The sequence below is a fragment of the Tiliqua scincoides genome, chromosome 2 (assembly GCF_035046505.1).
Source record: "Tiliqua scincoides isolate rTilSci1 chromosome 2, rTilSci1.hap2, whole genome shotgun sequence".
In the NCBI taxonomy this organism is placed as follows: Eukaryota; Metazoa; Chordata; class Lepidosauria; order Squamata; family Scincidae; genus Tiliqua; species Tiliqua scincoides.
The window spans coordinates 207,410,902-207,429,286 of record NC_089822.1 but is presented as its reverse complement, the minus strand read 5'-3'; the positions used below and the strand labels follow the sequence as shown (position 1 = coordinate 207,429,286).

The 18,385-nt window shown below is 44.5% G+C and overlaps 1 protein-coding gene across 2 annotated transcripts in view; it reads left to right on the top strand.

The window, feature by feature from the left end:
* The window catches only part of PCBP4 (poly(rC) binding protein 4), an 82,006-nt gene extending 63,666 nt beyond the window's left edge, over positions 1-18,340 (top strand). The window contains exons 13-14 of one of the 2 annotated variants that reach the window (XR_010793715.1): positions 14,106-14,173; positions 18,282-18,340. Coding sequence is in view for 1 of the 2 variants with exons in the window: in XM_066614215.1 (XP_066470312.1) it covers positions 1,360-1,416; positions 2,806-3,001 (253 nt within the window). In the remaining variant the exon portion in view is untranslated. Of the gene's footprint in view, positions 1-1,359; positions 1,417-2,805; positions 3,562-14,105; positions 14,174-18,281 lie in introns of those variants that run through there. The other variant, XM_066614215.1, reaches the window with a different exon arrangement.
* Positions 18,341-18,385: the final 45 nt, after the last annotated feature.

Genomic DNA, 18,385 nt, shown 5'->3' with positions numbered 1-18,385 from the left:
CAAATACAATGTTCATTGATGAACATTATACATTGATACAATGTATAAGCCTATTCCACTTTTCTCAAGTTCCCTTTGGGGGAATGGTTTCTCAAGAAGCAAGTGAGGGTGGCGGTGAAGTCTGCAAAGGTCAGATACTCATTTAGCAGACAACATTCTGTGACTGGCCTGACAACTTGGAAAATATTCATAAGTGGAGCTCTAGAGAATTTCCTGGAGTGAATGGTTAACCCTCCATTTTGAAAAGTCAGTGAAAAATTCACTCTCCTCCACATATTGATCCCACCCTAAACCTTAGTTTTTACTCTATAACAGCAAGAAAAGATTTACCATTGCCTCAACAGATGCAGGACCAGCCCCTTTAAATTCAAAAGAGAGGAAATGAAACCTAACAAGCCTGCATTATGAAATCATAGCTTGCACAAGGTCAGAAATTGAACCAGGAGTGATAAAGTGAGTCACCTCAGGATGACTTCATCCCCCTAAGGGAAGAGAGGAAGATTCCCAGCATACTTTATCAGGGTCAAGGCACCAGGGGCAAGAAGTGAGTAGCCATTCTGCACTGTTAGATCCAGATAGGTGTGATATGGTCCTGATTAGTTTTTGTAATGTTTTCTCTCCCTGGATTAGAGATGTTGCTACTTTAGATGGCTCAGCACATAACTTGTGTCTAATTTTAAGAATTTTGATAATGACTTATCAGATGAAAATGACCTACGATCAAAACCACAGTACAACCAGAGCTTGACTGTGATGGTGAACCAGATAATAAACATTTGAAAGCTCTTTACAAATAATCCTTTAGCACACATCATGTGGCATAGGGTGAGAATTATTGGAACTAGGTTTATGTCAGCTTCATGCTCAAACATGAACATACAGCATCCCCAGTAGTAAAATGAAAATCAGTGACTCACTTTCCAGGGTTGTTGTAAGGATAAAGTGTGCATCATGCATATTACAGAAATTGTACACATTTTTTTCCTTTAAAAAACTGTGTCAGTAATCTTTGGAAATAAGCTTGATGGTCCAACCCAATGCCCACGTTGCTTCTCCCCAACATTGTGTGTGGTCTTCATAGGCTGGTTCCAATACATGCTTCTGTTGCCCTTTTATAGATGTTCTTAACTTATTCTCAACCGCTCACAGTAAGGAACCATGCTTGAAAGCATCATGTGCCAAGATGAAGCTTTGGAGCACACACAGTGTTTGGGTACTTCCAGAAATGTAGTGATGCTATTTTCCATTCCTATATTGCTAATGCAGTGAATAACTTCCAGATGCTGAGTCCTAGTAACATCTGTGAGGAGGAGGTACATGTTTAGGGTGACTAACATGTTGTTGTTTTTTCCATACCAGCATTACCAGCTCTCAAGGAAGGAGTGTGGTAAGGAACTACATTAGTCACCTGACCAGGTAACTGGAGCAGCATTGGAATTGGCTACATGGAAGCTGCTCCACATTGCTCTGGTAACATATGCATGAGTCCTTAGCAGGTTGCAACCAAAACCTCACATCACCTTCCCAGGAGCTCAGGGTGGTGTACATAGTTCCTCTCCCCCTTTTGTCCTCACAACAACCCTGTGAGGTAGGTGAGGCTGAGAGATAGTGACTGGTCCAAGGTCACCCAGGAGGCTTTATGGCAGAGCAGGGAACTGAACCTGGATTTTCCAGATCTAAGTCCAACTCCTGAATCACTACACCATCCTGGCTCTAGTTAAGGTGATGCAGGATTTTAAAATTATTTTTGTAGGGGACAGACTCCCAGTGCAATGGATATATGATACAGGTTAGCCTGAAGTTTATTTTATGCTGCAGGGCCAGGGTGACCAGATACAATGGAGGACAGAGTGCCTGTACCTTTAACCATTGTAGAGAAGAGGGAATTTTGGCAGGTGCAGCTTTTTAAACCCTTCCATGTGCTCTACAATGATTAAAGGTATAGGCACTCTGTCCTCCATTGTATCTGGTCACCCTGCAAGGAAGCATGAACTGGAATGGGCCCAAACTTATTTGGGGGTGGGAACAGCTGTTCAAATTTCCATTCCTTATAGAGAGCTGTTATAGTGCAGTGGGTAAGCAACCAAGCTACAAGTTCTCTGGTTCAACACTCTGCCATAAACTCACTAGCTGATCTAAGGCAAACCACTCCTTCTCAACCTTAAACATGGAAGGGTTTAAAAAGCTGCACCTGCCAAAATTCCTTCTTCTGTGCAATGGTTAAAGGTATAGGCACTCTGTCCTCCATTGCATCTGGTCACTATGGCCTCAGTCCCTTTACCGATTTCCTGATGAAAGGGCAACATGAAGATAAGATACCTGAAGCACTTTGCAAACTCACAAAGTGCTATACCTGTATAAGTATTAATATCCAGCATCACGTACCTCTCTGTAATGGATAATGGACTAAGGGCTAAACGACAGCAGGGCAAATAGCACGGGGAAGGGGACTTTGAATGGAAAATAGTTAAACTCTTCTCTCCTTCAACAATCACTGCTCCAATCAAAATCATAGCCCTGACAGCTGCTTTCATCAGGAGATCCTATCATGGATTTTCCATAGCTCATAGAATTGGGCCTCCAAAACCAGCAACCACCTTCAGCCTCCAGGAAACTAGAAGGATACTTTACCAATTTTGTATTGATCAATGTAAGCACACAAATACAGGCATACACAGGGATGAGCACATTGTTAGCAGAACTATTTGTGATCTACACAGGCATGTTTGCTTACATCAGTTCAGCACATTCTCTCCCACACCATCACTAACTGATGTCTATATTCTTGGCTGTTCTTACATACAGCAGACAATCCCACATGCTTTTGCATGTAGAGCTTTCTGTCTCTCCACAAGCACATGTGCACAGGGAGAGAAGAAGAGGCGCGTCCTCCTTCCCGTGCAACCAAAAGTCCCCTGAAATGGTGGATGGTGTGGCCCAGCAAGACAATTCTTATGAAAAGCATGAAGAAGCTTTCTGTGTTCGTCCTCCTGCCTCCTAGTAACAGCAGCAGATTCCCCCTCTGATTGAGTTGCCTGGGCAACCCAACAATTGTTGGAGAGGGCTCCACCCCAGCAGCTCTGGAAGCTTGACCGGCAGCTTCCACTTTTGTAGCCAGACCCTTCACATCATCATCATCATCATTCTTCTTCCCTCGGAAAAGCCCTTGAAGAACAATCTGCCTACAAACATATTTTCTACTGAGGGAGACTAACTCCCATGTAACTCAATATTGGTCCATCTAATTCACTACTGTCTCTCAGCTGACTGGCAGTGGCTGTCCAGGGTTTCAGAGATGGCTGGAGATGCCAGAGACTGGAACTGGGACCTTCAACATGAAAAGCATGTGCCCCACAATTAAGCTAAGGCCCATATATGAACTTCAAGTTCTCCAAATCAATGGAAATGAAAGCTCAGCTCAAACCAAAAGCAGGGAGAAGGGAAAAGAAAGGGAATAACTTTTAAGACTGGACAGAACTGGTGAGTGGAAGCAGAAAGGCTGATGGCTCCTGATTTCAAGCGTCATGCATGCCTGAAGGTTGCAACCAGAACTTAATTGCAGCATTCATCCCAGGGAAAGGATTTCACACCTGGGAATTTCCTAACCTTCTGCCCTCAGAAATAAAGCAATTGATTCATAACAGAAGCAGCTGTTATTTTGTCTGTTCTTCCATGTACCTGGAATGTGCTTGGGAATACAGCACAGTTAGCGCACACAGGTACTGGTGGCTCTGAGACGGAGCTGAACCTCTTTGGGAGGCAGCATCAACCAGGCAAGAAGTCTGGGCTCTGGAACACCTCCTGCCCAGCTGCCTGTTGATAGTGCTCGACTTCTGTTTGTCCTGTGACACCACAAGAGCAACCAGTGCCAGGCACAGAGCAAATGTGGCAGTGTGATCTATGAGGCAGAATCAGCCTGAGAGCATCTCAAATGTTCTAGGAGCACCTATTTCTTGATACACTAGTGTGTGTTAGAAGGCGGAGTGCCACTCATGGATTGCCTTGCCAGAAAACAGGGTGAACAAAGGTCCTGTCACTGAGAACAGCATCCTTCAGATCTCCATGTTAACACTATATATAATGTGGAGCACTTGCCTTTCACGGATACTTTCACAGCCTCAGGGTGTCTGCCATCTCAGTGCCCCTGCATTCTTTCCCCCTTTCCCCCAAGGGCCACGCTTTCCCAAACACCTACCCAGACCACTGTGCTCGCTATCCCTCCCTCAGTGCAGATTATGCTCATTGGAGACCCCTACATTTTGGGGCCTGCACATTGAGCTGTTGCTGCCACTGCTACTCCCTCTCCCCTGGACTATGCACAGAGACATTAGCTCTCATCACACATGACACAATGTGTAGCAAGGGACAGTGATACTGCACATGCTATCCCCACCTCTGACTTCCACATATTCCATTGACTGCTTGCAAAGAACCTATATGTATACAAGTGGGCAAGTGTAGAACTTTCTCCCTTGTGATCAGTACTCTGCCTTCCAGGTTCATGATTGCCAAGGCCGAGTTGTATGCGTGCTGGGAGTGGGGGTGGTTGCTGGGAGTTGTATGCATGCTGGGAGTGGGGGTGGTGCACACAACCTTACTTTTCCTTTTACACATTCAATGCAATGTGTGAAAAGGGATTTTATGACCAATGCTATGGTTTATCTGCACAAGAAACATGGGTAGTCTTCCCTAATTTCCTCCTAGTGCTTGGGCATAGGATGCATCCAATGCACACTTTTCAATCACTCTAGAACTTCAGTTCTTTGTGTCAGGGCAGCTATTTTTTGCACTTGAGAGAAAACATCAAAAGATGTTACTCTCTCCCCTGCTTTGGTGAGGAGCTCTTTACAGAGCTCTCTTTACAATACAGAGAGACTAAAGTTGGAGGCAAATGGAAACTTTTTTGGAATCTACTGGCTGTAGCAACTACTTCATGGTTGTTCATTTCAGGAGAGGCTGAGCTTGCAAGGAAGATATGGTTGCAGATCCGTCAGTTGTCTGGAGCAAGGAATGGGGCTGTGGGATCACAGCCAAATTCAAAGACAGAAGTCAAGAGCAGTCAGACATGATCTTCAGGACCCTGGACAGAGCCCAGGGAAAAGACACTTGGTAGTAACTTAGCTCTTACATACTCCCTGAGTTTGTCTAATCCCCCACCCACCTGTCCCTCCCTCCAGCTCCTTGTTGGAGATAGACAGGCTTAAAGTGCCAGACCCCTGGCCTGCAATCAGGCACTTTGTTACTGCTTCATTATCTCTCCCTGGGCACACTGTCCATTGTGGTAAATGGGCTTAGGGCTACAGGAGGTTTTTTTAGAGGGAGGAACCTGCCCCCCCCCCCACAGGTAGATGTGTGTTCATGCATGCATGTGCTCACACTGAATCAGTGTCCAATCACTACTGGAGGCCGGCCTCAGGATATTAGCAAGGCCAACCCTGATCTCTACAGTGTATCTCACAAAATGTTCCCTTTGGAGTAACGTACCTGAGAATTTCAGCCATGTTCTTCCTGTCCTTCCACTTCTCCTTTGCAAATGTTCAATGGTAAGATTTGCCAGTACTGCAGTGGACAGGGAGGATTAAACACCTAAGGGCACAAGCCTAACCAGGTCTACTCAGAAGTAAGTCCTATTTTGTTCAGTGGGGCTTACTCTCAGGAAAGTGTGGTTAGGATTGCAGCCAAAATTAACTGTACTACAGGCTTATTTCATTCTCTTTCTTTGAACTGAGGGCCACTTCCCAAGAAACATCCACCTGGAAAGTAACTCCCAATAGACAACTATCTTCACCTTGTGGCCCAGGTCCATTTCATCCAGTATCCCATTCTGTGCATTATTACCTCTGATGTTTTATGTCCTTTTCACACATGCATGATGTGATCCCACACTGCAGGGAATGCTGTGTGAATCAGGCAAATTTCACTGAAAGACCCACACAACTGGCCACACCCACACAGTTGTGATATTTGCACATGGTCCCACAAAGCATGGGATGTGGAAATGATCCTTATGCTACTGCCTGCATGCGCGAAAGAGGCCTTAAAGCAGAGTTAAATTGTGGTAAGGGACAAACAGTTCTCTCCGGTGTGCTTTCAGGTGGTCCTCACCAAATGCAAAATGATTGGGGAAGAGGTGGAAGAGCCTGAGTTGTTCTTGGACATTCTCACGACACACTGAAGGCATTTTCAGTTTTAATTTGGAAAAAAAAAATGTTAAGCTGACAAGTCATTCTCCTGTTTGGTGGTAAAAGGGGCTATGATGGGAAAGCTATCTCTGGCTGCATACACCTTTCTCCCTTCTGCCTGCCTTGCTTTGCTAAATCACATCCACAGAAGAAAACAGCATTTGCATTGTGGAAGGCTTTTAAAGCACTGACCCACATGGTAGCCACAAGGTAAGAAAATGGGGCAAGCCCACAAGAACTACCACCCCAAATCATGATCCACAATAACAAAGTTTAAAATATGCTGTGAGAAAAAGAATCAAACAGTAAGGGAAAATTAGGTAACGGAAAAAAATATTTCCAATGGGCCAGAAGCAAGCAATTGAATTTAAAAAAAAATTACTTTCATTGGCGTTTTCTAGTTGTTTTGAAAACAGTGAGGCTCTTTTCCTACAGCTCTCAGGGGTATTACACTTCTATTAGAAACCTTCTTTCATTTCCACAGGGCAGTTTATTACCAATTGTAATGATATGTTCTTCAGTATCTTATTTTATTTATTTACTTATTTATTTATTCCCATTCTACACAGCTCATCCCCCCCCCCCCCCCACACACACACACAGCTCAGGGTGGCATTTGAGGCTTTCTACCTCCCTTTTGTCTTCAAAATTGTGCCCCTTTACTGTATTAACTATTCAAACTATAACTATTCATAGTTATATTCAAATAACTATGTTATTGCGGCACAGTCATCAGTACCTTGACTGTGAATGCGGCAACCGGGCTTACCCCCTGGTCAATATGTTTTGGGTTCCTGTCTCTTGAGTGTAAACTCTTACCAGCCTACACAAGAGGCAGCTCTTTTAGCCTCTCTCCATAGGCAGTTTCTCCATCACCATCTTCATGATCACAGCTGATTTTGCATGCATCTCTGGAACTCTCGCCTCTTGAACCCAGTTGACTACAGCCTGATCAAACATATATGTGCAAGCAAAAGCTCACTTGTGAATGTTTTTTGTTTTTTTTAAAAGAAGACTATTCCTCTGGAATGCCACACCTAAAAATGTATCCTATGCCTGAAATTCAAAAGCAGAAAGGAGGACCTGGATTTGCCCGAAAGGACTGGGCCCATTCAGTGGAAAGGGGTTGTGTGGCACCTCCTCTTACTCAAGGGAGCATCTGTCCCCCAACACAGTCAGACTTACTCCACCCCCTTCCCAAAGGTCCCACAGAAAAAAGTAACTCACCCAAGTCAAATGCATCTGGAGAGTCTTTGGCTGCCAGCAGCACCCCAGTGGTGGTCTCCAGGTCAACGAGTTCTTCATAACTTCCCTGCAAGCAAAGGAGCCCCCCTCCCCAAGCACAATGCAAAGCAGGCTTAGCAATTTTCCGTGCTCCACGGTGCCCTTTTCCTAGACAGCGAGCCAGTGATGCCCTCCTGCTTTTCAACCAGTGCCATGAACACGGAGCAAGGACTATTGTCCTATTTACAATGACCTGCTTTGTTTGTGGAATCAAAGTCCTTTCCTGATGTACAGAGACGAGAGCCTAGTCAGGGTAGCTCTTGCATCCTGAAGCTAGTTCGGCGCAGAGAGGATGCTAGGGGAAGCACAAAATCCCTGGAAAAGCAGTGCCTGCTCTTTGTGCTACTGTCAGATTCTCCACACCTGGAATGGAGCTGGGAGGCAGCGGCTGCTGCTGCAGTAGCAGCTGCTGGGCTCCCTGACTGTGGATGGCACAGGCTGTCACATCTGGGCTCTGCCTGGCCTTTTAAAGCACTGTGTCATTCAGAGGGAGAATTCTACTGGGTCCTAAGCACCTCGCACAGCAATGCATAAGCTTGGCTGACCCTGGGTCACTGTCCTAGGACAGGGCAGGACAGGGGTTCTGAAGCTGCACCTCAGGAATCCTCAACTCTGCTAGTGAGAGGATAGGGCTTGCCTACTTAATTCAGATTTCCATCTGAATTACCTAGTGGGGGGAGAGGGGAATGAAGAGGACTTTTTCTGTGATAGAAGCACAGTAAAAAAAAGTGGCTCCTTGATGGCTAACTTACACAGTATTACTGAATGCAGCATTTCCACTGCACCAATTTAAGAACATAAGAACAGTCCTGCTGGATCAGGTCGAAGTCCCATCTAGTCCAGCTTCCTGTATCTAACAGTGGCCCACCAGATGCCTCAGGGAGCACACAACAAGAGACCTGCATCCTGATGCCATTCCCTTGCACTTGGCCTTCTGAGTTAGCCTACTTCAAAAATCAAGAGGTTGTATAGGCTTGTAACCTGTGATGGACTTTTGTTCTAGAAATCTGTTCTTTTAAAGGCATTAGGCGAGACATCAGCATCATATCCCGTGGCAAGGAGTTCCACAGACCAATTACATGCTGAATAAAGAAACTTAAAAAGAGATTGACCAATTTGAAAACTGTGTATTGGTCACCATATGTAGATGTTCCCTTGCTTAAGAACAGGTTGGGTTCCAGGGGTCTGTGTATAGGCTGTTTTGTTCTTAAGTCCAACATCCCTATTATCAGTAGTGAACATGTACTGAAACAGGGGGAAAAAGATATATATTTACAGAATACCTATGGTACAATCTATATGGGTAGCCAAACCACGGCTCCATGGTCAAGCCACATGCAGTTCTTCGACACATAATGTGCGACTCATGAAAATGTGTCAGCTCAGCTCCTTTTTGTATCACAATTAATATAAAAGGTAAATAACATTTTCAAACTTTATAATTATTTGCCAGATATAAACTGAAAGTCCATTGGTTTAAAACTCATGATGAGTAATGATGAGTAAATACTGTATATTTAAGAATTTAAATGCTTGTGGCTCGTATGTGAAGCATGTTTAGCCTACTCTGCTACATAAGAACAGCCCCACTGGATCAGGCCACAGGCCCATCTAGTCCAGCTTCCTGTATCTCACAGCGGCCCACCAAATGCCCCAGGAAGCACACCAGATAACAAGAGACCTGCATCCTGGTGCCCTTCCTTGCATCTGACATCGCCCATTTCTAAAATCAGGAGGTTGCACATGCACATCATGGCTTGTAACCTGTAATGGATTTTTCCTCCAGAAACTTGTCCAATCCCTTTTAAAGGCGTCCAGGCAAGATGCCGTCACCACATCCTGTGGCAAGGAGTTCCACAGACCAATCACACATTAAGAAATATTTTCTTTTGTCTGTTCTAACTCTCCCAACACTCAATTTCAGTGGATGTCCCCTGGTTCTGGTGTCATGTGAGAGTGTAAAGAGCATCTCTCCATCCACTCTGTCCATCACCTGCATAATTTTGTATGTTTCAATCATTCCCCCCTCAGGCGCCTCTTTTCTAGGCTGAAGAGGCCCAAACGCCGTAGCCTTTCCTCGTAAGGAAGGTGCCTCAGTCTTCTTAGTTGCTCTTAGTCGCTCTCATCTTGCACCTTTTCCATTTCCACTTTGTCTTTTTTGAGATGCAGTGACCAGAACTGGACACAATACTCCAGGTGTGGCCTTACCATCGATTTGTACAACTGCATTATAATATTAGCCGTTTTGTTCTCAATACCTTTTCTAATGATCCCAAGCATAGGATTGGCCTTCTTCACTGCCACTGCACATTGGGTTGACACTTTCATCGACCTGTCCACCACCACCCCAAGATCTCTCTCCTGATCCATCACAGACAGCTCAGAACCCATTAGCCTATATGTGAAGTTTTGATTTTTTGCCCCAATGTGCATGACTTTACACTTACTGACATTGAAACGCATCTGCCATTTTGCTGCCCATTCTGTCAGTCTGGAGAGGTCCTTCTGGAGCTCCTCACAATCACTTCTGGTCTTCACCACTCTGAAAAGTTTGGTGTCGTCTGCAAACCTAGCCACTTCACTGCTCAACCCTGTCTCCAGGTCATTTATGAAGAGGTTGAAAAGCACCGGTCCCAGGACAGATCCTTGGGGCACACCGCTTTTCACCTCTCTCCATTGTGAAAATTGCCCATTGACACCCACTCTCTGTTTCCTGGTCTTCAACCAGGTCTTAATCCAGGAGAGGACCTGCCCTCTAATTCCCTGACTGTGGAGTTTTTTAGTAGCCTTTGGTGAGGGACCATGTTGAATGCCTTCTGAAAGTCCAGATACATAATGTCTATGGGTTCTCCCGCATCCACTTGCCTGTTGACCTTTTCAAAGAATTCTAAAAGGTTCGTGAGGCAAGACTTACCCTTACAGAGGCCATGCTGAATCTAACTCAGCAAGGCCTGTTCGTCTATGTGTTTTGAGATTCTATCTTTGATGAGACATTCCACCTTTGTACCCGGTATAGATGTTAGGCTGACCGGCCTATAGTTTCCCGGGTCCCCCCTCTTTCCCTTTTTAAAGATTGGGGTTACATTTGCTATCCTCCAATCTTCTGGCACCGTAGCTGTTTGGAGGGACAAGTTGCATATTTTAGAGTGCGTACATAGAATGGCCTTCTCTTGAAAAAAGGGCCAATAGGGCTTGCTGGGCCTGTCTGGAATAAGATGGGGAATGTTTGGGAATGCTGGCAAGGGGTGCTAATGCCATCTATGGACCTGTGGCCAGGCAAGGTTTGTATCTTGACTATTCTTAAGTAGAGGAGCTTCTGTATCTGCCTCAGACATCAGTGTTGTTTAGAATGTGCAGACAGATCTATTGATTAACACAGCAAGTGAGCAGCAGTTCATTGGTTTCTTCAGTTTAAGTGGCATCTCCCTGATGACTGGCTTGCAGTTCCAGCCATTCTCCAAAAGTCAGGGAAATGTTGCATGGCTTCTCTTGGAGTGGGGAAGCATGAAGTTCCATTTTGGGCCAATGAGGAATTAAATGGAAGCCCCTGACTGGATACTCACAGCCGGGGCCAATGACACCTGCCTTGTCACGAGCACCTCAGGAAGAGGGCTTCACATATGCCTGCTCACCTTATCCTTTAGCACATATTTTTTCAGTGCATCCTGGTTTCTGGGAAGGTGCCCTCCCTCAACACATCTCATTCAAGGGCAAATGATACAGTGTACAAGGGGTCCCAGCATAACTGCCTCATGAAACCAGAGTTAAGGGAACAGCATCGAAGACACTTTTTCTAGTCATGTGTACACTACTTAGGAGAGTTAAAGCCAAGCAAGTGAACGCCACACATGCCATTTTCACAGTGACAACCAAGAGCCGAGGCTGTGGCTACGATCCTTCAGAAGACTGGATACCAGAAGACTGGATTCTCAACTATCATCAGGCTGGGGAAGGCAAGGATGACTCTGTAGCTGCCCAACATGTAAGGAGTGTGCATGTCTCTTGGCCCCAGCACAAATTCCATCTCTGCAGTCATGGAGCTAGAGGCATTTCAGATGGTCTGCTCCACCAGACTATACAGAAACCCAGTGATATGCTGAGTGTTGAGATATGCCCAGATACTCAGGGTTGGTCCAACTCCTCCTGATGCCTGAGGGAGCACGTCAAATATTGCCCCCTTCCCTGACTATCTGCCAGCCTCTGTTCCTCCCACTCTCCAATGTTCTGGCTCAGCACTCCCCCATTTCCTTTTCCTCTCTGTCCCACTCTTCTTTTTCTGACTCAGGGAGTGGAAAGAGGAGGCAGACCACTGAAGGCAGGTCGGCAGACAGAGATGGGTGCCCCCCCCCATAATCTGCTGCCTGAGGTGACTGTTTCAGTTGGCCTCATGGGTGGGCCAGCCATGCACATGCTCCTCCTCCCATGATTGGAGACTGCACAGTCATTTAAAATATGCTTTCTGAGCCCATAAAATGCTTCATGTGAATTATTCCATCCTTACAACAAGTACTATTATTCCCCTATTGCAGTTGGGGAGCTGAGGTTGAATCAGAATGCCTTACCTAAGGGCACTTAGTGAGTACATGGTACAGGCACAAATCAAATCCGGGAAGTTGGGATCAGCAGCTCAGGCTATTAGCCACTACACTAGGTGGTGTCCAAACTAAGCCAATGACAATTAGCCACCAGATTTAAATGGAATTCTCCTTATAGTGGACCACTGAATAGCAGGTGTTAGGGACAAGCAATGGATGGCAAGCATATTCATGCTGTGCTTCGGAGTTACTAGAGGCATCAGGTTGGCAACGAAAAGCTTGATGAGAGGAAGTTTGGTTAGCAGCACTGAAAACTGGAGATGGTACATCCCCTCCCTCCCTTCCTCTCCTGTAGTTATGAAGCACATTAGTCAGTTTTACTGCAGTACAAACCCCTGTCCTGTGGGTGTTCTCAACAGAAATTAACACCACAGCTAAAGTGCTACCACTATGAGAAAAAGAAAAAAAATCAAATGCAGCCTTGCATATGAGGCCAGGTCCATAGCTTGACTCAAAGTCAGAGCGCGAGCCAATGCAATGGGAAACATAGAACAAGAGAGACCCTCGCATCTGTGCATAGAACAAATAAGAGGGTGCCTTCACTCGTAGTGCCTTTTGCACAGAGAAGCCACTATTGTGACAAACACATCTAAGATTAGAGCAAATGTTTTCAGGGCAGGGACTGACATTAGGGTAGCTGAGATACCTCTCCTTTAAAAAATGAAGCACTGGCATTGGTTAGTTTAGTGGTTGTGACCGGATGATTGGCTGGATGAGTCAATCTGTGTTCCCAGCTGAAGGCAAGAACTCTCACTTCCTTGTGCTCCTTTGTCACTTCTAAATAAAACTGTTACACTTCATTTTACACATTGTACAAAGTAATGAGATTCTCAGTGGAAATTGCTCATGAAGGGCAGGGAATATTTGCATATATGTATATGCGCACAGAAACTGCTGTCAGTAGTATCAACCACTCATTCCAATACAAACCCTAAAACCCCTTATCAAAGCTTTAAACAGAATTTTAAGACTAACATTTGTAACAACCTTTTGGCAGTTTTCTTTCCCATTTATTGATCCAGCTCTGATTCCACTTTAAGTGCCCAATTGTCTTACGAGCATGGGCAGAGGTCAGAGTGGTTCACCTGTAGACACATTTGACCTGCATTTGCCCCCTTTCCTTATATTTTCCATTTTCACTCGCTTGCATATAAGGAAGTGTTTCCCCAGACCTTTCTGTTTGTCTAATTAATTAAATGTTTGCTAAGCACTCACTAAAGAAGAAGGTTCAAAGAATCAGGTGGCACCTCCTGCCATGCTTCCTTCTCAACAGCATGGAAGAGAGGCAGTTGAGAAAGAAGCTTGGCTGTTCGAGGTGGAAAGGCCTGTTCACGTGGGTAGCACATTAACTGGTTACACACAGCTCTTCCTACTCTCCTAATACAAGATTCATAGACATTCAGTTATCTTTACAAAAGCTCTCTATGATAGGCCAGTATTCCTGGCCAACTATCAAAATCAGGTGGCTATTTGGCTTTGAATAAGCATACCTGGGTTCAAATGTGACCACACCTATCCTTTCTGGAGAGTTCTCTCCCAGATGCAGTTACCCAACTGTAAAATGGAAACAATGACTTACACAGAATTGCTCTGAGGATGATGGAAATCAGGTTTCCTAAACTGCATTGTATACTTTAAAGTGCTATCAAAATGTACAAGAAACTTCGTAAAAGGTTCATCATACAACTGCATGTCAAGAGCACAATTAAATCAGTTGTAAGGCTACAATGGAATGAGTTCCAGAGCTCCTGACTTGTTCGTTTAAAGCAAAAAGCAGCTGTTGTCTAGATTGTGCACTTGTGGTCAGGGGTCTTGCATTTTCTATTTTTCAAAGCACTTAATGCATAGGATGTGCTTTTGCAAATAATAAATAATGATGATACTGCTCTTTATTCAAGTTGTAGGTTTCATTGTAACTTGGTCATGACTGAGTTGAATTGGCACAGAGATTTGCAAGATATAACTCTGTGCTGCACTATTGAGGACATTTTTTAAATGGGAGGGTCTTCTTATTTCCTCATTAAATCTTTTTTTTTTTTTCCAGAATCCAGAACACAGCAAATGCCAGGAAAACCGCTTGGTACCCACACATGGAAAAACATCTCTTGAAATGTAAGTCTTGGCTTTGGACAAATCTCTCTTCTCTTTAGGGGTACTGGATGCAAATCATGAAAGGACTTTTATTCCTTTAATAGTCACATTGAAGGCTTTTCAGCTGGTGTAGTTTTTCTTACCCTGAATGAGAAGTTGTGGCTGTGCAAGTCAGTAACTGATTTGATCAATTTTGTAGGCCATGCTGAGAGAATCTACCTGAAGGGTAGGAAAATGGAACCAACACTATTCCCTTTCTAGCAACAGCATTTGCTAGAAATGAGACTATTTTCTGCAATTGCACAGCTGGAAGATTTGCCATTTGATACAGTATTTGGATACCAGAGATTTCCAGCTCTCATCTGTACTTGTGGGGATATGGTTTTAGATACATATATAACCAAAGCAAAATAAAAATATTCAGAGTTCAGGGGTTAGAATGCTTGTGTCTTGAATAGCTACCTGTCTCACCAACTATCCATTAATATTCAATGGATGAACCAGGACCCACAATTCAGTCACTCTTGAGCAAAGATAGGCCACACTGATGTCACACTACTACTACCACAATAAAAAAAACAAAGAGAGAGAGAGAGAGAGAGAGAGAGAGAGAAAAGAATTAAAGTAGGAGACGGAAGGCAACAGAAAGTGAGAGGAGAAAGGAGAAAGGCTGGCACACAAATGAACAATTAAATCTGGGTTTTATACTGTTGCAGGCTAGAGTGAAAAGGGTCCTGGTTCCGATCAAGTGGAGGGCTATTTCCTAATAACAGCTTTCAACTCAAAACAACTTCACTGCCCTTTACTTAAGGCCAACATTAAAAACTATACAGTACAGTACTATAAAAAAGTACCAAGTAGAAAATGGGAAGATGCACACATGGTACACACCTCTTTTAAATGGTCATGTTTTCCTACGCAGAAGCAGTGACCAGGCTCCTTTCTCTTGGCAAGTAGCACTTTGTTACACGTGCACCATTCATAGCTGGGGACTTGTGCAGATTTCTGGCCATTCAAACTTGGATACATTTTGTATCCAATATTTTTAAAAAGCTTAACCCCTGTACCCATATGTACAACTGCAGAAGAGTCCATATTTTTGTAGTGGTTTGTTTCTCCAGCAAAGGTTTAGAACATATATATTCTTGTTAACTCACTGCTCAAGTTGAATTTTTTTGTTTTGCACTCCCATTACCCTGCACTGTCTCAGTTTGACCTTCACTTATGATTCAACCTTTGTATATCTACACACCACCCTAGACACTTCAGGCCACTTCATACATCTGCTGAAACTGACCATCATTTACAGGAGCTAGGTCACAAAAAATCAGGTACTGTAACATGGATTTTTGTGTGTGACTGTGCTCATGTGTTTTAAACCAATGTTACCATATCTCTCTGTAAAATATTCAGAATTCTACTAAAATGTAATAATGTTTGCGATGGGGCTCAGAATGTGAACACTCCCCTGTTATTTACTTGAAGTCCAAACTTGATCCCTAGGGCACATTTGCCTGAAGCTGTTGTTTGCAACTGGATAGCTGTAGGCTATTCTGGAAAGAACACATACCAATTGCATTGGCTACAGAAAGGCAGGTGCTTCTGGCCAATTGGCCTAAGACAGAGCTGCTGGTTTGTTCTGGCCTGCTTTGATTGACAAGTGATGTCATGTTTATGAAGGAACAAATGATGGCAGGAGACCACTTGCTGTTGTCAGAGATCATTTGTTGTTGCAAAAGAACAGAGAGCAGCATTGTTACAGGTTGTGGAACTGATGTGTAGGGCGAGTGCCTAATAAAATACTGCTCTCATCTTGGCCCAGACTTCTGCAACAGCCATGCCTGGTTACACAGGAATGGCTTCTAAACTCAAAATAAAAGGACTGAGCTAGTGCAAAACAGAGGAGACACATCATTCTCGTCCCCACTGAAAATAACACTGGGTTTTACTCTTTGCCATCATTTTAATTATCAAGTTCTCTATGGAAGGTTTTGAAGGGGGAGGGGCTATAGCTCAGTGGAAGAGCATCTGCTTTGCATGCATAGGTCCCAGGTTCAATCCCTCTTATCTCCAGACAGGAGATAAGAATGCCATCTGTAACCTTGAATACTGCCATACTACTGAGATAGATGAACCAATAGTTTGCCTGGGTACAAGGCAGATTCTTATGAAGGGACCATTTCCATTGGCCGGTCCTATGGCAAACATTTCTTCCTGTTCAGCTGGTACCAGAAAACAGATAATGACAAAGGGTTTGTAGGATGCAGGTGAATCAGGCCTAAGGGAATCAAGTTTGGTAGCAGAACACCAGATTTGCAGGCCAAAGGTCCTAGGTTCAGCTTCCACATCAAGAGGATTTCCCCAACATGCGGAAAGATCTCTGCCCAGCACTTGGAAATCAGATGCCTCTCACAGTAGATGGACACTAATGGGTTAAAAGGAGCAACAGTTTATAATATGGGATGGACTCATATGCTTACAATTTGTTCCCTCCAGTGAGCTCAGAGGACAGGCCCCATTAACCAAAGTGAAGTGCCTAACTTAGAGACTGAGCTCCCACTCAGTAATTCTTGACAGACCCATCCAAATGAATTAAAAGCAGCCCTATAAAGTAATTGAGCTATTTCTCCTGTTGACCTGGAGCATGCAGAAGGTAAAAAGAGACAGGCCAATAATTGCCATTTCCCTCAGTAAATATATGAGAGGCACAGTGGTACTATGGTGATGGGAGCTATAAATATATAGATTAGATAAGAAGAGACTGTGACTCTAGCGCACTTGCAAAAATAAAAGACGCATTCACCCTTAAAAAGACAGACTGAGGTGGAGCTTGGAGTGCATCGCACCTTGGCTGGCACCAACTGGCTCAAGCTAGGAATGACCATAACCTGTTCACAACACTAAGGCAATAGACTGGTAGGAAAATTCACCTCTCCATCCATCCAAAGGAAGTGACAACAGGTATATATGGCTGGCCTTAGAAAGCACACTTGTGCTTATTTCTCCTGAGCAAGGCAACAGACAGGCTCAGAGGAGAGGCCCCACTGATAGTCTGATAGTCTGTTCTAATAGGATTGCCCCAAGAAAAAAATTGTGTGAACGTGAGTGGGGTTTTGCAAGAGAGGAAAGAAAGGCTCATCTTTGAAAACCAGATTATGCAAAGTAAAGGTAAATAGTCTTTGCCTATGTAATTATGTTAACCAAAGATCACTTTGCTGTGGAAAGAAGGAGAAGAAAAGCACATCAAAGCAGAGCAAGAAGCAGGTGCTGTAGTGGTGGAGGAAGCAGGAAGTTTGGAGTAAGACAGCTCTTAGGCAGCACTTCCTCCCCCAAAACAGGAGTATTCACTAGGGTGACAGTGGTCCGTATGCTAACCAAGTGCAAGTGTGCACACAACCCCCACCCCACAAGTATGTAATGAAAAAATAATAAAATCAGGCTCTTCAAAGGCATTCAAACTGGAGAAGAGAAGATTCTCCCTCACTCCACTCACAGAGGGACGCAGAAAGCATGAGAAGCAGCAACACTCTATAGCAGCAACATGGCATCAGCCATTAACGTCCTAGAGCAGGGGCCTCCAAACCCCAGTTCGTGGACTGAATCAGTCGTTCAGAAAAAGCCATCCAGGTGTGGCACTTCCTGTTCCGTGCCGCAACCTCCTTTCTTCTTGCCCACTCTTCCCACAGCCTCATGCTTGCAGCTGCTTCCCCCAGGAAATCAGGGCGCAGAGCCTTCTGGGGCAACAGGCAGTGGAAGCGCTCCTGGAGCAAGGCTGGGGGAAGATCAGGGGAGAGGAAAGAAGGCTGCAACCCAGAATGGAAAGCACCTCACCTGGACAACTTTACCTGGAATGCCGAGAGCTGCAGTTTGGAGACTGTCCCAGAGCCAGAGGCTACAGCTTCTTTGCCCATTTTATCTCAGCCTGCAGCTGTCCCCATCTCTCCTCTATACAGGTGTATGGCCAACTCTTCCTTCTATAAGGACACATAGCAGAGCTCGTCTAATCTGTACAATCAAGGAAGGCGCCAGAAAAAAACCTAAACAAAGCCGACACACATCCTATCCTTCTCTCCCTTTTCAGACAAGCCCCTTATAAAGCAACAACTCATTTGTATGTTTCTTATTGTAGGACATGCAGAGGGGGAGCAAGAGAAACATGGAGAACATCAGACCAGACACAGCTGGATCATTTGAAGAAATGGAAGACAGGCTTAGGACACTTTGAGTCCATGT